This window comes from Odontomachus brunneus, unplaced genomic scaffold (assembly GCF_010583005.1).
Source record: "Odontomachus brunneus isolate Ranch 3 - 2012 unplaced genomic scaffold, Obru_v1 Obru_scaffold_014, whole genome shotgun sequence".
NCBI lineage: Eukaryota > Metazoa > Arthropoda > Insecta > Hymenoptera > Formicidae > Odontomachus > Odontomachus brunneus.
The window spans coordinates 689,254-712,279 of record NW_022639464.1 but is presented as its reverse complement, the minus strand read 5'-3'; the positions used below and the strand labels follow the sequence as shown (position 1 = coordinate 712,279).

At 36.2% G+C, this 23,026-nt stretch overlaps 1 protein-coding gene across 7 annotated transcripts in view; it reads right to left on the bottom strand.

Annotated features, from left to right (window-relative positions):
* The window catches only part of LOC116841187 (metabotropic glutamate receptor 8-like), a 232,768-nt gene that overhangs the window by 82,618 nt on the left and 127,124 nt on the right, over nt 1–23,026 (bottom strand). For all 7 annotated transcript variants that reach the window (XR_004377516.1, XM_032808828.1, XM_032808827.1 and 4 more), the window contains exons 5-6: nt 13,772–13,951; nt 4,239–4,408 (exon numbers count right to left, since the gene is read on the bottom strand). Coding sequence is in view for 6 of the 7 variants with exons in the window: in XM_032808828.1 (XP_032664719.1) it covers nt 4,239–4,408; nt 13,772–13,951 (350 nt within the window). In the remaining variant the exon portion in view is untranslated. The remainder of the gene's footprint in view (nt 1–4,238; nt 4,409–13,771; nt 13,952–23,026) is intronic.

The following is a 23,026-nucleotide window of genomic DNA, read 5'->3' as shown; positions in this document are numbered from 1 at the left end:
CTCTCTCTCTCTCTCTCTCTCTCTCTCTCTCTCTCTCTCTCTCTCTCTCTCTCTCCCTTTCCTTTTCCGTCCGTTGGACCCGGACTTTCGCGCACTGTCCCTTACCTCGAGAACAAACTCCTCCTCGAATAGCAGTGGTTTCGATTCAGAAAAGGAAAATGTCGTATGAAAGCAAATTATGTATACGAAGTTATTTACGCGCAGAAAGGAAGGTAGAGAAAAATATTAAATTTTCGTACGTTTCTGCGAAATTTCCTCCACGTAATTCGGTCGTCGGCAAATTCCTCTTAGAGATATGCTATAATCGCGCATTTTTCGTGAATGTATATTTTATTTTTTAAGCTACAAGATGCTTCGTCCTCGCCTAGGAGCAGTGTTCACGTCATATTTCTTGCTTTTGATATTCTCATGAACTTAGAGTCAAATATCTGGTGCATCATGTTGACTGAAGGAAAACATTTTACTTCATTTTTGGGCGAATTTGTCTTCAATCTACGTCTCCAATAACTTGTTATTAATCGAGTAATACTTTGCCGAGTCGAAATGTTGATCTTACTATCGACCTCAATATTCCACTTAACACTTACTTTAATATTCTAAAAGCTAAGTTAATCTCTTTTGATTCTGTTTAACCTACCAGCTTTGCTAAGAGATTCTCTTTGAAACCTCTTGTGCGTTTTCTGCCATTTGAAAATATTAAGTATGACTTCAGTTCCTATTTGTATTAAATATACATGCATCCTTGAGAATATACAGATGTTACAGAGTTCAGGTAACTGAACTTTCTAAAGTAACTAAAATTCCAAGTAAAAAAAATGAAAATAACTAAAATTTCAACTCGGGTTGTTAACTCGAATCGAAATTTTAATCTTATTTTCGACCTCAATATATCATTTAACACTTACTTTGATACTGTGAAGTCTACATCAATCTCTTTTGATTCTATTTAATCTATTAATTTTGCCGTAAAGCTTTCTTTAAAATCTATAAATGGCATTTTGTGTGTTTTTGTGCTATTTAAAGATATTAAAAAAACATGACTTCAGTATTAAACACATGCCATGATCCTTCAGAATATATAGATGTTAGAAAGTTTAAGTCAAAAGGAGAGTAAGGCTACAATTTCGACTCAGGTTGTTGCCTGCACTGCATACATGTTATGCCACTTAATGAAAATCAATGTGAACTTTTTGACTGAGCTGATAAAATACAAACGCATTTTTCATGTGTATATAAACGTAATATTATAAACTGAATATAACAAACGTAATTTAAAGTAATTCAAGATAAATCGACGATTACGTCATTTTAATGAATTCGTTTCAACTTCACTTGTTGTTCATTACGCGAAATTATTTCACGACGTAATTATATAAATAATCCGTAAGCAGACGGGCGCGATTTGTTTCAGTATCGCAGTTTGTCATGATCATAACGTTTGACAGCCACGATTAGTTTAGAACAAACACTAACGTGATAAACGCGGTCGTGCGCGTGCGTGCAATTAAGCGGCTGTTCCTAATTACGGACGTTGACTTCCTAATTCGAGATTGTTTCCGCGGATGCTATTAAACGTTAGGATAATCGAAAATTACACCTCCCACGTTACAGCCGTTGATATTACATCATTACCTACCAGATATCGGCTTGGAGAATTTCGAGCAGATCTCATTGCTCGATAACATCCTAGTCCTCTAAATGCGTGTAATTGATATCAAACCAACGACAACATGACATCGATCCATTTAGATCCACTAGAGAAAATCATGCGGAATAATTTCACTTCATGACACATTTGCTATCTTCTTTCCTACGGGTTACTTTGGTGTAGCGCAATCGTGTGTCAAATTTTTGTGTTAAACGTTGAAGAATCGTTCATTTTTACGACGAAAAACCATCGCAAGAATTTTAACATATATACGTTGTATATTAAATATTTTCTAGTAAGAGTCATGACTCAATACATAATTGTTCAATATCTATCCGTAAAGAATTTAAACTTCGCACGAATATTACGTAATGGAAAGTATTAATTAATTTAAAATATTATATATATATACGAAACTATAATTTGTTTTTATTGTTTTAGTAAATCGTTTTGCATTTGATTACGTACTTGTAGGTAGAGCGTGGTTGCCAGAAATGGTAGAAAAAGGACAAAAAAAGAAAAATATTTCATTCGCAGTCTAATAATTCCATTTTCTGCTCTCTGTCGTAAAAAAAATAAAGCAAGTGCAGCATTTTTCGCGCCGGGCAGATTTCAACAATCGCGCTTTTTTCCACAACGTCTCTCATAACGAATCTCGCGCGCGCGCGTGTGTACATTTGTGTGTACACACAGGAACTGAGAATACACATATAAAACTCTCGTGTACATGTAGATCAGAGAAAAGTGAACAAAACAAATCCTTTACCATTTCGCAACCTACCATATAAAATTCTAAATTATTAATTAAAAAAAGATCCGTGAACGATGACACATTATGCGGCAACTGACCTGTGATGGCGACGCCTACTGTCGTGTGCTTATAGATCAGGTTAAAAATGAACAAAAAATCTACAATTCTGCAAATATATAACCATGTAGATGTTGGAGTTATTCAGTGAAGAAGATTGGCCAGTGATCGCGCGTGACTGTCTGCGAATCTTCTCTAGTTGATAAAATAAAAAATCTACGCTTATTTGCAAAATGCTAAAGGACTTTCTTATTTGGTTTAACCTAATGTACAAGCACGATAGCAAGTGTCGCACAGCAATTTTTACCTCATAGCATGTGATGATTCGCCAATCTTTTTTCGAACTTAAGATTTTACGTGGTTGTTTGCAGAATGATAAAAAACTTTTTGTTTAGTTTGAGCTAATCTACACGTACATGAGAATTTTATATGTAATCAGGCACCCTATATATGCGCATGTACAGTTGGCAATCGTATATAGGTTCCAGAACAGTCTACGAAGCGCTTGTGGAGACATAGAGCGGATTAAACATGAAAGTTCCATGCCGTTTTGTGATATTCGCAAAATATCTCGAGATATTAATTAAAGAAGATAAAAGAATGATCACGCGCAATGTAATAGATGAGCTGTAACACCATCTACCATTGTATACTTACACATTAGGTAAAACTGAACAAAAAAGTCATGGACACTATTTTGCAAATGACTACATAGATTTTTAATTATTACTTAAAGAAAATTTGTATATTATTGTGCGCGATCATGTAGTAATTTTTCTTTCATTAATAACTAAAACTTTCATTAATAACTGCAAATTAAAATAAACTTAATAATTGAAACTTTTATTAACAATTAAAAACTAAAATAAACTTAATTAATAATTGAAATTTTCATTATTGTCTAAAACCTACGTAGTTATATGCAAAGTGATGAAAAATTTTTTTGTTTAATTTAACCTATTATGTTCACCATTTATGTTCACCTCAATTCGTTTTATATTCCCACCCGAGTTGAGATTTTGATGCTACTTTAACGCTCTTAAGGATAGTTTATGCCTATTTAGACGGTTTATAACCTAAGTAAAACCTATTTTGACGATATTGATATTCATTAACCTCTCTTTTGAACTTTTAACTCTACCTTGTTAAAATTTTAACGCTCTTAAAAATAGTTTGAGCCTACTTAGATAATCGACAACTTAGATGAAATCTGTTTTGACGATATTGACACTCATTTCCGAGTCGAAATTTTGACCCTATGTTGAACCTTGAATTCTACACCGCAGTAGAAGCTAAGATAGCAAAGTAGGTTTAATTCTAGTGATATAATTTACTCCTACTTTGACCCTGATGATATCTGAAATATATGCAACAAATAAAATGTTTGTATGCTATTTGACGTTTCTGTTTCGTTATTTATTAAATTTATTAAATATTTCTATAAAATACATGTATTCTATGTAGGAGCTAAAGCTTCAATAGACGTTTGCAACTGAACCTACTTTGCTTCCAAAGATACTACTATTATACAACCTACTTTGACGCTAAAGAAAGCGAAAGCGGAAATTTCAGACATTATCAGGGTCAAAGTAGAAGTAAATTATATTATTAGAATTAAACCTACCTTGCTATCTTAGCTCTTACTGCGGTATAGAATTCAAGGTTCAATATAGGGTCAAAATTTCGACTCGGGCACGAACGTTGTGGAGACGAGTCTGGGACACCCTGTATAAATGCAGCGCGGGGGTGGACATGAAGAAGATATTATTATATATCTCTTACCTTACATTATCCTCATCGACGAATAATATAACTCCCCTGGCGTTGTGTTTTGAGCTCAGACGGTCGATTATCCTGTCGAAGTCCTCGATCCTCGAATTCCGCAGGATCTTCTCGCTAACTGCGATGCAGATGTTGTATTCCGCCGTGAGCGCGATGAAGCTGGCAATGCCCTGAAAATAGAATTCCAGCCGCAGATAAATTGCCCGTTCGAGGCGACGGCGAATCGAACAACGCGGCGATTCTGTTTTCTCGGCAAACAGTTGCGCCGTAGCTGAAAAAATAACACGTAACTCCAGATGCTACTGTTAATTCGTATTTATATACGCATTGATCACGGACGGTAAGTCCTTTACAGTTTCTCCCTAATTAACGACTATCGTTAACTTTTACAGAAAAGTATTACTGGTAATTATTAAAGAAACAGTAGTGTGATTAAACACTTCTCAGTGATTCAGTGATTATTTGGCGAATTACTATATATAGTATATTTTTTATCAAATTTCCACAAATTGAAATATTAAAATGGTTCAGACAATCCAACATTTGATTATTTTTCTTAAATAATAAAAAATGTATGTCATATTTTATGCGCATCGCTGCGACCCCGTAGCGATTACCTAACCTTCTCATACCGTGTTATCTGCTGCTGAAACAGAATATCGAACTGAAACTTATGAGCTATGATGATACTTTATTGAATGCTTATAATATATTCTTGTATCGTTCAAATAACATTGTAATGGTATATTTATTAACAAATAATGCAAACGATGCAACAACAATCGGAGTGCGACTTATATTGTTCTGATGTATATCATAGAACCATTAACGACATGATTGCTTTTAGATTTATAACAAACTAAGACAAACAATAAGTTAGTAAAATACAAGACATGAAACAATTATAAATCATGAAAAAATTGAGCTTATCTATCTCGTTATTAGGGAATTCACGCCAGTACTTCATCAGAAGAAAATAAAACATTACTAATCATCACTGTCGCCATGATCACTGAATTACTCTGTAGCATTAGTAACTCTATAATTTAAGTACTCGAAATCATTTCAGTAGTAATAAAACCACTGAACAATAGTAATTTATTACTCATTAAAGTAATACTCAGTGATGAGTACTCGAAGGTGATTTCGTTCCTGCGACGAAATCGATTGAAGATGGTCGATCAAACCGGCTTTTATGATTTTCAATATAGAAGGACAAATTTCACAAATATCGCACTCTGTAACTGTCACTTTGTAACTGTCTGTAACTGTAACTGTCACTCGGCTCCTGTCACAACCGATTACTACGCATATTCGTCAGCAGTGGCTTTCAATTCCAATAACCTGAGGCGTTGCAACATTCGATAAAAAGTGTACAAACTAATTTGTAGCCGACTGTACAGTCCATCGCAACAATTAGTTGTCTAAAAAGTTGCAACTTTAAAATTTGGAAAAATACGCCATCTCGCCCCGGTCTCTCCCGTATCTCGTCAAACGTTTCAGTCGTACAATCACGAACCTCTTCCATGGTTGAAAATTATATATATATATATATGTTTATACATGAAAGTACAATTGGCCCATCTTCAAATATATTTATCAAAGCTATTTCGTATATATATATATATATATATATATATATATATATATATATATATATATATATATATATATATATCCGATTCGATGGGCAAATTTCCGACAAAATCCAACTCGATCCAGATTCGCATTTGCGATAATGTTCTCCGGTATATCTAACGCGCACAATCTGATATCGCGTTTTAGGCAATTTCGAATTATGTTTCCGGCAAATCAAGTTGGATTCGGTATCGCGGCGGGTGAAATTTGAGATTTAATTAGCAGCATGCTTAACATCGCGTACGCTCGTCCGCGTACTCAAGCACGGAATCGTCATTGTGCGGATCGTGTCGCGACCACGACGGAAACCAGAATAAATCACTTGGCGCGCGCGTGCTGTGGCACACGCGAATAAACACATATATCGGCGCGAGTCGTGTGTCTTTGCGATAGCGCGTTCGTATTTCGTGATATATTTCTGTACTGGGATATGTGGAAGTGTCGGGACGAAAAGACGGCCGCGGAAAAAAGACGCGGGATGCAGCAGCATTGCATGTGTCGCTGCTGCGGGTGTTATCGGGTGTATTTCGTAGCGTAATAAAAATCGTCGCGATTTATCACTGTGGCGCGCCAGACAGGAAACCGTTTGCACCCTTTGTGATTTTCCTTGCGTGTTATGAATATCGTATGACACACGCTGATCCCCCTGGTGCTCGCGCGATTTTGTGTCGGACGAATTTGAATATACAATTTGAATATGTCCGGTAGGAAATATCGTTCTGATTGGATATGCAGCGGAGAACCGATTATTCAAATGACCGATAATCCAATTTTTATTTACCGACGGCATGTTTTAATGGAGGACTGTTTTCTTTTTCCATTAATCACGGTATTAATCCACGAAGCACTTGGGCATACAGCATATATTCTATTTGTATACGCTTGTGGATATTGTATATACTATGTATTTTACACCATGTTAACCTATGTTGCACTGCATGTAGAATGTACATCAAAAGAGTGTAGGAGCAAAGGGATGAAATAAGGAAGATAAAATTTAAAAAAGCAAAGGGCGAATAAGGTAGGGCGTACCAAGCACAATGAAACGCGAAAAGCTAAATTTAAAGCTTTTAATATTTTACTTGAAGATTTAGATTTAGATTAAAATCGTCACGTTTAAAAAAAAGAAATTCCGCTTTAGCATTCGTCCTCTGTTTATATTCCTCGCATCTACGAATTACACATTTTTAACTTCTTCGTTTTAATTCGAACAATTTCGCAGAACTTCGAGTTAAGCCTTTGCTTAGCGATTTGCAGTATCGCTTGCAAAGTATGCACTAATGTTACCGAAATAATGTACAAAAAATGTTTCATGCATGTGAAGAAGTGCGTATAATGTATATTATTAGCATAACTTAAATATATCCACATTTTGTACATTCTTTGGATATGTGACACATGCATGTATACAAAACGTAAATAAATATACATATATAATATTTGTAAGTTAGTAATGTATATTGCTTGTACATATATCGAATACTTTATATATTATTTATGTATTATTTTATGGATGTATAATAATACACTTTACGTATCATTTTCATGATTTTTTTTATTTAGGGAATCTCATCTATCCGTGCGCGATCACTCATCTTTTTACTGAGCGTAGTTAATCGGTGTTTAACTTCCGTGATCGAGTAGAAATTAATTATGCAAACATGTTATAACGATATCCTTGTAGCTCATGTTTCAACATATTTTTATTTTTTGTTGCTCATAATGTAATAATAATCATAACGCTTAATGGCTTAATGGCAGGTATAAACAACGTAGCAATAATGTATTGTTTGTTGTGTATATATGTGATCAATATTAATAGAATATTATCGAACCAATTATGTGACATTATGTGTGATTTGGGTTTTTAACTAAATATTACAATGGATAGTCCATATAAAATTTCTCTCTCTCTCTCTCTCTCTCTCTCTCTCTATATATATATATATATATATATATATATACATACAGAAAATATCGAATCTTATATGGAAAATAACTTACTGCATGATTGAACTGATTAAATTCTTGTGTTTCTCACTTTCGTGTTTCATACTTTGTCTGTGGAATTAAACTATCTAACTTGTGTATTACTCGACGTTATACGCAACGACCGATGAAAATCTCATTCTTTTAATAATTCCCGAAGGCAATTTTCCATGAGATTAGGGAGCTTCTTTGTGATCCATTGTAAGAGCAACTACGTAAAAGACCGGAAATTGGTAAGATTTCCCAACACTCGCTAGAAAATAAGAGCTCACAGTTCAGTTAAAGCAACGTCCACGATGAGATTTATTCTCATTACTCACTTACACACCTGACGCTGAGATGTTCGTAAAAGTCTCTTCGTTTCTAGTGACTGGAGAGAACTCGAAAACATTTTGCAGAGAAAAAATAATTAATTTTAGATTCACAAAAGGAAACGTAGGTCTAAGAAAAAAAGACACGAGTTCATACGAACTGCAAATGAAACCGCGCGTGACTGAGAAGCTAAGCAAGAAGAAATCAACCCTTTCGAGAACCCAAGAAGGTCAACCGCGCAGTCGAGAGAGTTGGCACCATTATCGCGTTAAATTCATGATCTCTCGAATTGCACAAAACGGCAAATATATATGCGAAGTGGAAAAAAATCCGTGAACGTCTCTGGAATCGCAAGGGAATTCAAGAGAATCCAACAAAGGCGCGCGATAGAAGATTACGATATCGATACACGGCAGCGTAATCCGATGCACTGCAGCTTCGATCGGTGGACTGTGAAGCAGGCGACAGCGATAAACAGAGAGACAGAGACGAATAGTGTGATTACCTGGGAAATAACGAGAATTGTTACGACGAGAAGATGTTGTCCTATCGGGCGATTTACTTAACGAAACTCGCTTCCTTCAACAATTGCTCGCGCTTCGACCTCGTTTTCTTTTTTTTTTACTTCTTTTTTTCTCATATCTGCGTCACAGTTTCCGTCCTTCTTTTAAATCTCTCCATTACGTACTTGATCACATGTATTTGCGTCTGGCGGCGTCTCGAGTCCTCGGTCGCGAGCAAAATTGCATCTGGTTCTCTCCTCTCGAAAAGAGAATTTTCCCGCGCCTTCCGTACCTTCGCGCGGAATTCACGGTAAACGCCACTTTTAGGCGACTTTTTCTTCTCCTTCCTCCAGGGTTTTATTATCATTGATCGCCACGCGCAATTTTCAAAGTTGGAGCTGGAGAATGGCAATTGTTGCTCGCGGAGGAGAAAACTTCCTGCCGCTGCGCGGGAATTTCTCTCATGGGCGCGGTTCGCGCGATACGCTGCTTCTCGTTCCTTAATTCGCGATAAATATTCTCCGTCCACTTTATCCCGCGCCGTTATAAGGTTATTAACGAAACCACATTCGTATAATCGCCTTAAGCGGGCTTACGACCGCTGAAATATACACCGCATTAGCAACGGCGACAAGTGCGCGCCATGCTGAGCGTTTAGCGGAAGAAGCGGCTCATAAATTTTTCGTAAAAAACCAAAAGGAAGCGCGAGCGTCTCATTATCCTCCTGACCGCTATCGTGGAGAGATCGGATCCCCGTTCATACATATTTCCTAGCATCCATTCTGAGATATTGTTTGCCTAAAGAGACCGGCATTTCTCGTTTAATAATATATTTAAATAATAATAATGTTAAAAATAGAATTTTTACTTATTGAAATATACTTTACTCTAATACATTACTTACATATTTAAAACAATAAATATAAGGGAAGAAGCGAGCAAGATGAAACGTCTAAATTTTCTTTGCCCTTACAGGATAGGATAATCGTTCATATTACTGTGTCTATTAGTGTGTTTATTTCTGTTTCTATTTCTGTGTACCTGTTTCTATTAGTATGTTTTTCTATTTAAATAAGCAAAAAAAAAACCAGCATAAATAAACAGAAAAAGTATTTTTTTAAATTAAGTTAAAATATTAAACTTAATAAAAAAATACTTTTTCCACTTATTCAACTTCATGCTAGTTTTTATGGCTTATTTAAATATAAAGGCACAGAAACAGGCACAGTAATATGGACAGTTACTTAGATGAATCCAAATTACATTACAAAAGTTGATAATTGTGTTCTTATAAAGTTAATAATAATATAATAATAATAGTAAAGTAATAATAGTATACAAAGAAATCGTTCCAAAAGCAAAGCAAATAATACAATTTAATTTTTATTATTTTTTTTTATAGTTGTTTCTATTATATATATTTTTTTATTTATATCTTTAATGAAAACTTGGTGTTTCTAGTGGCAAGCCTTGTACAGAAGGTTATGTTAAACAATAATTTAATTTAACAATGTTATATCAGACAAGTTATAGTTTTTATTTTATAAAATAATTTTGTGCCTCTTGAGATGTTAATGTTTTACGTTAACTACTATTTAGTCGGACATATATTAATAAATATATATATTTGTTGTATATTCTAATCGATTTGATGACTTTTGTTTAATGATCCATCTTACGAGCAAATTAGAAATTGATACCACTTTCTGTAATTATCCCTAGAAAAATATTAAAAATATACATTTTCTTTTTGCTAAATTTAAGTAACAGCCATAATAAGCATCTATGTAATTGCTTTTGGAAAAAGAATTGTTTTAACGTTATTTTGATGATTTTCCGAAAAGTATTCTATCTTGTCTGCCTCTTTTTCTTTTATGATATTTATATCGTAATAATTTATTATATTTTTTTCCGTATATTCGGCTGTAAATTCTCGAAACGCAATCAAAATACTTCTCCCGGTGAAGTTTGTTTTACCTGTAATACCGCTGAAAGCACTGTGAAAACATCTTAGGTAGAATAACCAACGTCGTGTTGTTTTACAGTAGCCCGAACATTAACAGAATTAATAGTCTGTGAATATCTGCGATTATACACAGTATATTTAGGAGTCTGGATCGAGCGGCAAACTTACTCATGCGACGTAATCGCTGCACCATTGTGATACCTAGTAGAGATTAATTAGGCTGATCAGTGGTAGCGCTTAATTACTCGGAACCCGATTACTACCATTCCGTCTGGGGTCCTTTCGAGTGCGCGCAGCCGGTGCACGATTCACGACGTCTGCAAATTCGCGCGTTCCAAGACGCGGAACACACCATTGTCGTGGACACATAATCGTCAGGAAGCAGCCATTTCACCGTTATAATTGGGTCATAAAATCATCCTGCGATCAATGTTCGCTGGAATATGAAAAATTCTTGCACGGCGTTTCAACGTTGGCGAAATTACGAGCGTTTCCCCTTGAATTATCGCGAGCGCGCTGAATTATTACAGTCTCGTCCGACGAACGCGCAGATGATAACATAAAACGATATTGGAATTACGATAACAGAAGAGATCGTGTCTGTTCAAACACGTAATTGAAAAATATACGTTTAATAGACAACGATCGAGCAAGCGGAATGAGGAAATATCAGAAGTACGGAGATTTAACGACGACGTACTGACGCATGACTGGCACACAATTTATTTGACTGAGAATTTATCATTCGCAAATTTTATTTGAGGCATCATTCCATCTCGACTAAAATTATGATCAGATCCATCTAATATTGTACAAGAACTTAACTGAGCAAACGTAAGGTAATTCTAAATAAAGAAGATTTTTGTAAGATTATGATAGTTAAAGTCTGTCACATAGGTCCATATTAGGATCCTATGTATTAACTTCCCGCCTAGAAATTTTGATTAGACATGTCTAATATTGTATAAGGATCTAACTGAACAAACGTAAGATAATCCTAAGTATGGTATATCTGATAAGGGTATAGCGAGAACTAAATAAGGAAATTTTTTGTGAGATTATGATGGTTAGTCCCATTATAAGTCCATTTCAGGATCCTAGATATATTATTCATTCAACAGAATTTAATAGAAATCATTTAACTAATCATTTGACTAATTTTACATATAATAGATGCGATCCAAAAATTTATTTTCTACATTTTCTTTCTTTAATTTCAAGTATTATATACCAAAAATTATTATAAGATGCTAAGTTATAAGGATGATTTATAAGCTGTAAGTGAGAGTTCGTTAGCATCAACAATTTCTGTTTAATCGTGAAATTAAACGACATTTGAAGTCAGCAAAAGGTTGGGTGATCGTTCATACAAATATCTAAATGGGAGTGTTGCGGCGGAGATGTACAAAGACCATACGTTATTAATGAAATATCAGATTCTTTTTTAAATTATTAATTGAAACGATCGGATTTCTTTTTCTTTCTCACACAAAATAATCTTTTCTTCCGTGTGAGGATCTGACGAAGATTTCACGAGTATCTAGCTGGGATCTATGATGAATTCTTAAGAAGGTTCTTGATTACCACTGCGTGGTCCACTAAGACCCGATGATATTATCTTATGCAAACTTGATAACTGGATTCTGGATATTGGAATCAACCTCACCAAGATCACAAACTTCTAGTCTAGAGATTGATAAAAAAAGATAAACTAGAGAATTATCATCTCCGTGATTCATTCCTCCGAGCCTTTTACCGCAGACTGAACGTAATATCTTTCGCGGAGGTCCGTAATTAGGAGACGACGAATTCAAGAAGCGCGGAAGTTGACCGGAAAGTTTTGCTACCCGCAATTTTTGCGGGATTGGATCGCGCCGGTAATCTCTTCACGCGGAATTCCTCATCGCATACTAATCGCCTAATTTAAGCGGCAGATGGCGCCTTAACATGGAGTTTTCTTGCTTGATTGCGCAATTAATTTCGTCTCAGCTTGTTAACGCGGTCGCAGGCGCAATTTCATATCGTAATTGCCATCGCTTAATCGTTATTATGACTGTCACTTGCTGCAATAATTATTACACTAACGAGGCATCGAGGTAATCGCGGGGCGGCTTAACGGAACGACGTAGTTACGCGTGTGTTATGTGCAGGTGTGCTGAGGGAGAAAAAGTTTTGCTAATTTAACAGTACCCACAACACAAATGCTTTGTTAATGTAGGACAGCGTATGATCCTGTAGTGAGAACAAATGATTTGTCACTTTCAATTTGCTGCTCTAAGCAACACTTCTGTCATAGAGACATAACTAACCTGACCCAAATAGACGAGAATAAATGCGATTTGTACCTCGGGCAATGTACGTCTGTTGAAATGACAAATGATGAGAAATGATATGCAACGGTGACTGTTTCTCTAACGATTATCAAGCGTACTTTTGCTCTTATAACGGAGGTATCTTTCAATGTCGAAATTCCATTTATATCAATTTCGATATAATTGCGAAATTTAGACACCGGTTACGCGAGAATGCTTTAATTGATCGAATTTTGAAGATTTAAGAATAATCTCGCGATATAATTGGAAATTTCGAGTTCCGGCGATGAGATTGTAATTCAGGGGGCATCATTTCATCGTCATTAATGCACAAAGATAGACTCACGTTTTCATTTCGCAGATCGTGAAAATAAGGCAATTATACTGCGGATTCATTTACAATACTGCGATAATTATGACACAATTAAATTCGCTCCGATAATTATGCGATAATTACTTAACCGAAACCGTCTGACATTCGCAAAATGCAATGCAACTCAATAAAATGTTTTTGCATTAGTATATGTCGTTTGATTGAGATATATCCCTTTTTTATCGAACTGTTCATACATATATCCGAGAAATATTTTGAAACAGCTGCATAATTTTTTTTTGTAGTTTTCATAAACATCAATATGTAACTTCGTCTCATTCGTAAAGATTACCGTCTCATTGTTGTTAGAGAAAAACTCATGTGGAACACGTAATACGATTTTTTAAATAGAGGAAGAGGAGAAAAATACACGCGGCACAATAATTGTCCTTATAGTAGACGCAATATGTCAGCTGTCTCGAGTTAAGCCCGACACTCACCTTCTCGCCGTACTCGCCTTCCACCGCGACCGTAGAAACGTATTTCCAGCCGAGCAGATGGATCACCTCGACGATCGCCTGCGCTTGAAAATTGTCCGGCGGCACCACCCTGCTGAAGTACTCGAAACGGCTCTTGTCCGAAAGTTCCGTGCTGGTGGACGCGTAGCTCACTTGAGGTATCTAGTTAATCAGAAGTAAACAGTGTCAGCTAGAAAAGAAAAGCAAATCATACAATTCGCGCGTATAAAGTTGTACGGTTCTATACGCATAAAATCAAGTAGTCAAGTAATTTCTTTCAGAGTAATTCTTCTCCTCTGTCACGTGTGATATTCGTTCAAAGCGCGAAAAAACTGAGTACACTAATACCAATAATTTATGCATGCACATTAGAGTATTCTATTTTAACAAAAGAAAAATAGGCTCTCTAGATATAAAATTAAAATGAAGGAAAATTTCGACAATTTTATCTCAGTACTTTTAAATGCAGAATTGATTTGTGTTAGGTTAACCTGGTCTTTCCGAAAGACTCTTTGAAAATCAAAATTGACAAGCCATACAACTTTTATTTGACACATTTTTTCTATAACGTCTCGTTCTTTTTGAGACATATGCGTGCAGTTAAAATGGAGCATTCTGTATATTGCGTGACAAATCGAATCAGTCAAACGCTCAGTTTGATTTCTTCAGACAAATTTGATTTTATCGCATGCGATGGAAAGAAATTATTTATCGGTCATATAATCATTATCTATGATTGTTGCGATTCTTCTCCGGCGGCAAAGCATTATCAGCATTGTTGCTTTGTTATACGTAAGTGACGTCATCTATTAAATATTGAGTCGAATTTTTTAGCTGTGTATGTGTGTGTATAATCCTATACATATGTGATTTAATGGCGTGCAATTCACAGCACACCCGTGCAGATTTACGCCTTCCGTTGCTCTTTTGTTCCGATGCGCGATGCTGTCTTTTCTTTTGTCGTTAGTGAGATATTGCCTCGTAAGATCTAACTACAGTTTTGACATCGATTGGCAAAATAGAGAATTTCTCGAAATCGCATTTCCCGTACCATGGCGCATCCATTTCAAGCGTAAACTACTTAAAACGACGTGAAAAGAGAGGATGCGCGCACGTGAAGGTTAATATCCTTCGTCATTCGATGCGCGACCCTGTTTCTCCGTCGCGGATACGAAGAGCTCGTAACTTTACAGCATCTGTGCAGGGCACAGCATCCCGAATCTAATAATCTCGAGTCTGCTGAAAGTGACTAAGTCTCTCTCTCTCTCTCTCTCTCTCTCTCCTCTCCCCCCTCCTCTATGTATTTCTCTTCCTCTCTGCCACTCAAGCTTTCTTGGCTGTAACGGGTAATTCTATTTTTGTACAAAGACCATGCGCTTCGCCGAGATCTTCCCGTTGATAACGTTGTTGCTTAACGGATGTTATTGGCGTTATCGCGTGTCCTTATTGCTCGCACGTACACACATAGACACAGGCGCGAAGACCGACAATGGCAGGCGAGAGCCGCGCCATATCGCTTTCCGTATTAATTTGCATGCGTTTGTTTGGCGGCTGTAGTGATGTAAATCACGAATTACGGGTGATGGATGGAGATCTTATTACAGGTCGGGTCATCGGCAAATGAAAATCACGAAGACGCTAAAGAAAAGAAGCTAAAGAAGACGCTAAAGAAGCAAGAGAAGAAAAGAAACGAACATCAATATCGAGCTTTTGCCCTCCTCTATACCCGAAACCGACACGAGGCTGAGACGAGAGTTAATAATCAGGAGTAATCAGAGTGGCATCGCAATTTTGTTTCATCAATGAAATTACTTTACATCGCGCGTGACTGGCAGATGAGTGTAATATTAGCTCATCGAATAACTACGTTTCGTTGGTAATTCGTAATAATGTTATTTCCGCGATCGACTGCAGTATGATGATATTGATTTGTAGGAAATGTAATTAACATATGATTGTATATGTATGCGCAAGAAAGCGAGAATATGTTGATTCGCGGCAAGCGTTGTGTTTTATGCTCCCAGTGATACATTCGTTATTTTATCCATCATTTGTTGACTGTGCACGAAACGCGGTTGTACAGGGTGCGGCGCCAAAATCCGGACAAAATTCAATTTGAAATTCTCGCCGTTCTATACCACTGGTAGATGTCGCGATTAGCGTTCAAATAGATTGACGCATGCACTAAACCATCATAACCTCGAAACAGTCGCAATGTTAAAACCAAGTGCGGAGTATAACCGAAGAGCCGCGATTACCGAAAGTGTTCGCGCCGGGCGCTCGGCGACAGAAATCATTTGGTTCTTCGGGTACCCGAGATCGACTGTGTATGATGTCATCGCAAAGTACAATGAATCGGAGAAGTCTAACGAAGGTTTTGCAACACCAGCGAGGAAAACCCACTCGAAGGAGCGCGTTGTCAGAACGCCCGACATCATTCAACGGGCTCAGGAGCTAATTTTTGAGGACCCAGGGCAGTCGATCCGAAAATTGTCGTCGGTTGTTGGTGTGAGCGAGAAAACTATGCGTCGAATCGTCGAGGAGGACTTCCGCTACAAGTCTTACACAATTAAAGTGAGACAGATGCTTTCCGAAGCCGTCAGGACAAAGCGAGTTGGTTGTCGGACAACGTCGACATGTTTTGGTCGAAAGAATTCTGACCTTCCTACAGCCCAGATTTGAATCCTTTGGACTTCTATGTATGGAGCGTAGTTGAAAGGGTCACAAGTCCAGACATCCAAACGTCGCATCACTGAGAGCCGCTATTGAAGCGGCATTCACCGATATGGACTGTGACACATTAAAGCGCGCCTGCGCACGCTTCAGACCGAGAATGGAGGCGGTCATTCAAGCAAGCGGGGAATATATTGAGTAAATGTGTTCTTTATGGCCTTACAAACAATGTGGTTAAAAAAATTTTGTAAACCTTTTCGTTTTTGCAATAAAAAATATGTTTGGAAAAAATGTATAATTTGTCTGGATTTTGGCGCCGCACCCTGTAAGTGGAATTAGTTAACTAATTGTCATCTTCAAGTAGGGAGGAGGAAGAAAAAGATAGAATCTCGATAATCGTACTCAAGGTATAGCAAGGCAGCAACAACTATTGTTAGGGAGATGCCAAAGTGGATGACAAACTCGAAAAATGTCGACAACGTAAAGGCGATTGTCACAAACACGATAAGTAACATTTACTTAGACTTTAGAAAAAAGCCAATATCTTGTTGATAAAGTTTTCAAGTATGGCAACTTTTTAAGGGGATGCTGAACTGGATGACGAACTTACGAAACTTACTTATTTTTTACAAAAATATCGACGATCGTCACTAACACGATCACGTTATTTTTTTTCTATTTCTTGTAAATGTAGATCTTGATTGTAGATAGTCTAAAATATCAAATGTAGATCTTATATAAATGTGTGCTTGGTTTTACCATATTTGGCGGAAAATGCAATCATATATATAGAAATATAGATATATAAATATATAAATATATAATATATAAATATATTCTATATATATATATATATATATATATATATATATATATATATATATATATCTCTGCCAATTTTTTATATATTTTTAAGCTTTTAAATTCAATTGTGTAAAGATTCAGCAATATTTTTTGAAATTTTCCTGAGCGGAGCAAACATACGTTCAATATGCAAAAGCTGCAAAACTTTTGTATCAGACAAGTATTTAAGATAATGATATGTGGAAATGTCAATTTTGAATTTCTTTTTGTCGTTTCTGTCATACATTGAGCAATACTCTAACTGTTGTACATATTAATTGTACATATAAATACATGTGTAATAAATACATTTGTAATTCTGTGCAACAATATGAACTTTGCAGAAAACTCAGTATATTGCCGGCAATCTTCAAGAATGAAATGCCCTTAACGTTCCCGCTATATACTCGGAGTCAAATGCAATTGTTTAATGCAGAATGCTTTTCTACATCTATTATTATGCAATTTCATTCATCGGAATGAGAATATAACGGCACGCCTGGACAATTAAATGCATCAAGACAGCGCGGAGGATACGCGAAGGATCACGCGGAACAAGGCGTCTTGAGAGAGGATAATTACTCATTAGAATGTCGTAATTGGAAAGCCGAAATCGACGTGCACGATCCACTGCAGCAGATACCTAATTAACGATCCGTGGCAATTAGATACCTACGCGATACTACGCGATACAGTGTCTCGTTCCGTAAGCCGTTTGGCACGTCATTTGCACGAAACGGTAATTTCCATAATGAAAATCGATTTCCCTAAATGCAACTGGAGGTTCGCGGGACGCGGCTCGAGTGTCCTTTATGAATATTATCTCTTTTATTCTTCCTTTTACCTCCGAACTGCGCTAAACGCATTTCCAGATCTCAAAAATGGAAGGTACTTTTAATTTATCGCGATGTGTCGATTAAATAGCCTAAACGATTGCAAAGTGAAGCAACAGAAACGTGAGAATTGCAGACCGACGATGACACACAAGTCCATTAATAAATAGTTATGCGGCTCCCGTTCGGAGGGAAACCAGCTCATTTGACAACGTTTCCGCGCACACTCTAATAAAGACGTGGTCAATTGTGCGTTGCGGTCAGGCTCAAGCTTAAACTAACAATTACACAGGCGTGTGGCTCATAATTGTATGGAAATTATTCATTAACTCCCCTCGGGACAATTTGCCGTTTAATTGATTTTGGACTCTATTAACGTTTCGTCCCTTCGCGCCGTGGTCGTATTTGTGCCACAACCAGAACTCAAAGCAGCACCTGTCCAGCCGGCCTGGCGAATGGCAAATGTTCGCGTTCAATTTCCCGAGATGCGTACCCGAACCGTCGTGTCAAGCCTGATTTTCGAACATCACGGAGTTCAAATCACACGTAAGATAGAGATTTCTAAATATCGAATTATTATTGCGAATATTGCGCGATCAACTGAGCATATATCATTATTATATAATATTATCGTATAAACGTGTAATAATCATAATTGTATCAATATTACTCATATGTATACAAGGTGTTTAAAGATAAGTAGGACAAAGTTCATGTGGCTTATACGTGAAATTGAATATAAAATTCTTTCACCATGTTGCAAATAATCGCGTGAAGTGTTAAGCTGTTGATTAAAGAAGATTAGTGAGTGATCGCGCGACGTAGGATGTGACAGTAAGTACACACGGACAAATACACACTGCATTCAAGTAAATGTTACTTGCTTCAAGTATTTAAATTCAAGTAATTAAAACAAAAATTTGTTACTAACTAGAAACGTTACTACTAACTAAATTTGCTACTAACTAAAGACTAAAAATGTTGCTTCAAGTAATTAAATTCAAGTAATTTAAACAAAAAATTTTTTACTACATAGAATCAAAGCAACTATTTGATACAATTTTATCACATCCATGTAAAGAGAAATAAATAATTTTTCTTTTGAATATATAATAATGAACTGTTCTCAAACTCGTGATGAGTATATTTTCAGACTGTTATCGAGAAAATTCCTTGTTGAAGATAACAATTGCTTAAAAGCAGGCAAGTAAACCGAGTAATCGCTTTTCTTAGAAGGAGAATGAAATTTTTCTTCGCGTACGATTTCTATAGCGTGCTTATATGAACGAGAAGATCCTCGACCAAGCAAATAATGTTACACGTAACACACCTGTTAGTTGTAATTTCCTATTCAACAATGTAATTGTTATATAACAAGTGTGTTATGTAACAGTTACATTGTTGAGTAGGAAATTATAACTAACAGGTATGTTACATGAAACATTGTGTTTGCTGGATCTTCCATCTATCTTGTAAACAATCACGCACATATTTGAGTTATTAATCAAAGAAGACTGGCAAACATTACGTAAACCTATTATGGTATAATTGACATTTGAAATGAAAACGTATTCATATATCTTCCTTTTCGTAGATGATGCTCCGCATAAATTTTCCCAGGCTTTTTCCGGCATCTCTTTATTCTCTAACTAAATTATTATTAATCACCGCGGTGCGTCTTTCCCGGACGATTTTCAATATTCTCCAGACGAGATAAACGGCTCATTGCAATTCTGATGAGCGTAGTTACGATTCGCGACAAATAGTTCGCCGTGGAAATCGGACACCTTAAAGCTGACCGGCGAAGGAATCGAAATGAACGAATTAATGAACTGACGAATTAATAACTGATAGAATAAATAGGACATTTAATGAAACGAGTCGCTACATAATTGGCCATCAATTAGATCTTCAATTTCGTCTTCAATTGCGCATTGTTCGGCGTTAATGCGCCGAACGTTCATACAGAACGACGCGGCGCGGTCTTGCGATACTTGCGAGATTTAAATAACTCGAAGTTCATGAAAAAAAGAAGAAAAGAGGAACAAGTCGGGGCAATAGACCGCTATCGTGAATACGATACTTAAGAGGGTGCTGCCATGCTTGAAAACCTTAACGACAAAATAAGAGAGACCGGGTCTAGAAGTGACACGCGGGTAAATTGTTACAAAGCTTATATCTCACGTAACAAACGAAGAAGCATGCTCTTCTCTCTATAGTAAAGTAACGCCCTGATTTATGGTGGGCATAACCCTGATGGGTCATTTAAGGTTAGAATAACTTTCGTGCATTTACATAAATTTGTCGACCAAACATTAAAAGGAACTGTTAATACCGATATAAGCGGCAAACATCGTAATTAAAAAAAATAATAATTTGACTTCAAATTAATTCATTCAAACTTAAGAAGAAATAAATAGAAACGTTTCTAAATCCCAATTATGGGTCAGCAAGTATTTCGCGTCGCTATGACGAGTTATACGATATTCAATTTTATATTAATAATGTCCGTTTTCATATAGTTTTGATCTATGTAGAATAATAACGTAAGTAACACAATCTACTAACAGTTTTATAAATTGAAACAGTCGTTGAACCAAATAATATTCCAGATTTTTTCTTAAATATTAACAACGTTTGTGAAAATAACCTTATAATACAATGGTAAAAAAAACTAAAGAATATAAAAAAATTTGTCTATGTTTTAATCGTAATATGTACTGTTTTAATATATTAATGAATCAAGCTTAGCTCAAAGTTGAGACTTGACCCTTAATTGGGACCGTTATCATAGAGATTGTCTAAATATTAGTTGGATGTACGTACTTTTGGCGGAAAGATAATTACACAATCTGCTTTAATATATTTGTCACTTGTTTAATCGCCCGAATTAAGGCCGAAGAGACTTGTACCTTGTTATATCGATGAACTCTTAATTTTGCCCTTTACTACGGGCAGTGGATATAACGCGAATATATATGAGGCGCAAAGGGTTAATTGCGTCCTACGGTGCACAAAGGAAGAGCATCGCATAACCATCGAGTGCAACGGACGGCTTCATACCGGGAAATCCTAACGAACGAGTTGCGTTTGCTATGTAAATTGAATGCGACGCGCGCGAGAAATCTACGATACAGTATTAGCCTGAGTTGAATAACATGTAAAATAACACGGTCACTCTCGTGACATCTGGACGATCCGTTTTTCGTTGTGTCTCTCACTGTCGTTATAAACTAATTATTGTGTTCTCTTTTGCTAATGTATGTACTCCACCCTAAAGAATATAATGTAGGAATTTGATTTTCACGTAATCACCGATTGATTGTCGAATCTTTCAGAATTATGTTTGCTATTATTGTCGTATAATTGTTGTTAAACACGCGCAGATGATAGATTAAATCGCGAATTGCCTATTGTTGACGCAAAACAAAGACACAAGTGAACAAAAGACATCGAGGCAATTGGAGTCAGGCCGTCGAATAAACAAGAGGAAATTTCTTGCATACCAAAATATCTCCATCCTCCGTCCGCTAATTAAATTAGTTTGTAACCAAGCTCACTTGTATCTTACAGACGTTAAATACACATTAATTATACTACAATAATCTCACTCTTATACAGTAAAAAGCGCTTTGTATTTGAAATCGATCGGTATAGAAACTTTTGCGTTGAATTTTTGAAAAAAAACATACTCGTACATTAATTTAATATGTTATTGTTGTATTGTTTTGGTTTTCTGTGTTGAGCTCATAATTATCATTTCTGAGCGTTAAAATAACGCAATTTATGAGTGCAACATGTACACTCTTAGTGACATATTTCATATTATGTTATAAAATGTACAGATAAGTTATATTATTTAACACATTTGCTTTATGTTAAATTAACATAAAAATTATAGTAGGTAAATTGGGACACGCGAAGTGTGTTAAATTCAACACGAATTTTTTGCAGCGTAGCGATATCCTCTTATATGCAAGAGGATTCTTCTAAAAAAAGAATATTTCAACACCTAAACTAGAACTCCAGTTGCAAGATGCTGTTTCTTGTAACCTCATATTCTAAGCGAAAATCTGTATCAAAAGAATATTTCCCCCTCTTACAAAATGAACTATTAAGCAGAGATATTATTCCAATTTTTTCTTTTTAAGTCAATACGTTTGGATAACTTGAAGTAGAATGCCTTGTTAGTGAAAGAAATTTCTATTAGAAACAAGACTTGTACTGTAAATAAAGAGCAAAATTCCTTTAACTTTAAGAATATGGTGCACAAAAGATTCTCCTTTCGGCTTTAGAAGAATCTTCTTAAGGTCATAAAGAGGTCATAATAAAAGGTTTCCACTGAAGACAAGAATATTTTCTTCTGGATATTTTAGTTCTGATAAACGCTGTCGATTAAAATAATATGATATCTCGATAACCGCATTTTGAAAATTATTCTAACGATGCAATTCAAATGTCCCTCGGAGACCGGTAATATTTTCATTGGATTTTCGTTGGTTTTGAGAACTTTTATTGCATTAATCCTGCTTGAGAAATCCGCCGGAATATATTCGGAAGAACGATGAGAGAGAACAACTTTATTCCGGCAAATGGTACGTGAAGGAATTTTAATGGAAATATTGGAACGCGCGCGCCGTTGAACGGGACATTACATATTTTCGGCGCGGCTCCTTCATTTGTGTCAATTTCTTTGAGCGAGGTCGCAAAGCGGCGAGCGAAATCGCAGAGTTGTCTCGCGAACGTCTGTCTCTTTCTCCGCGGGCTGGAAACGCACCGGCGTAAAGTGAACTGAGAAGGACACTTGGCTTCCGCCGATAAACAGAAAGGGAAGTAGTTTTCAAATTCAAGTGGGTCGTTATAAAATAATAAGGGGGGGGGGGGGGAA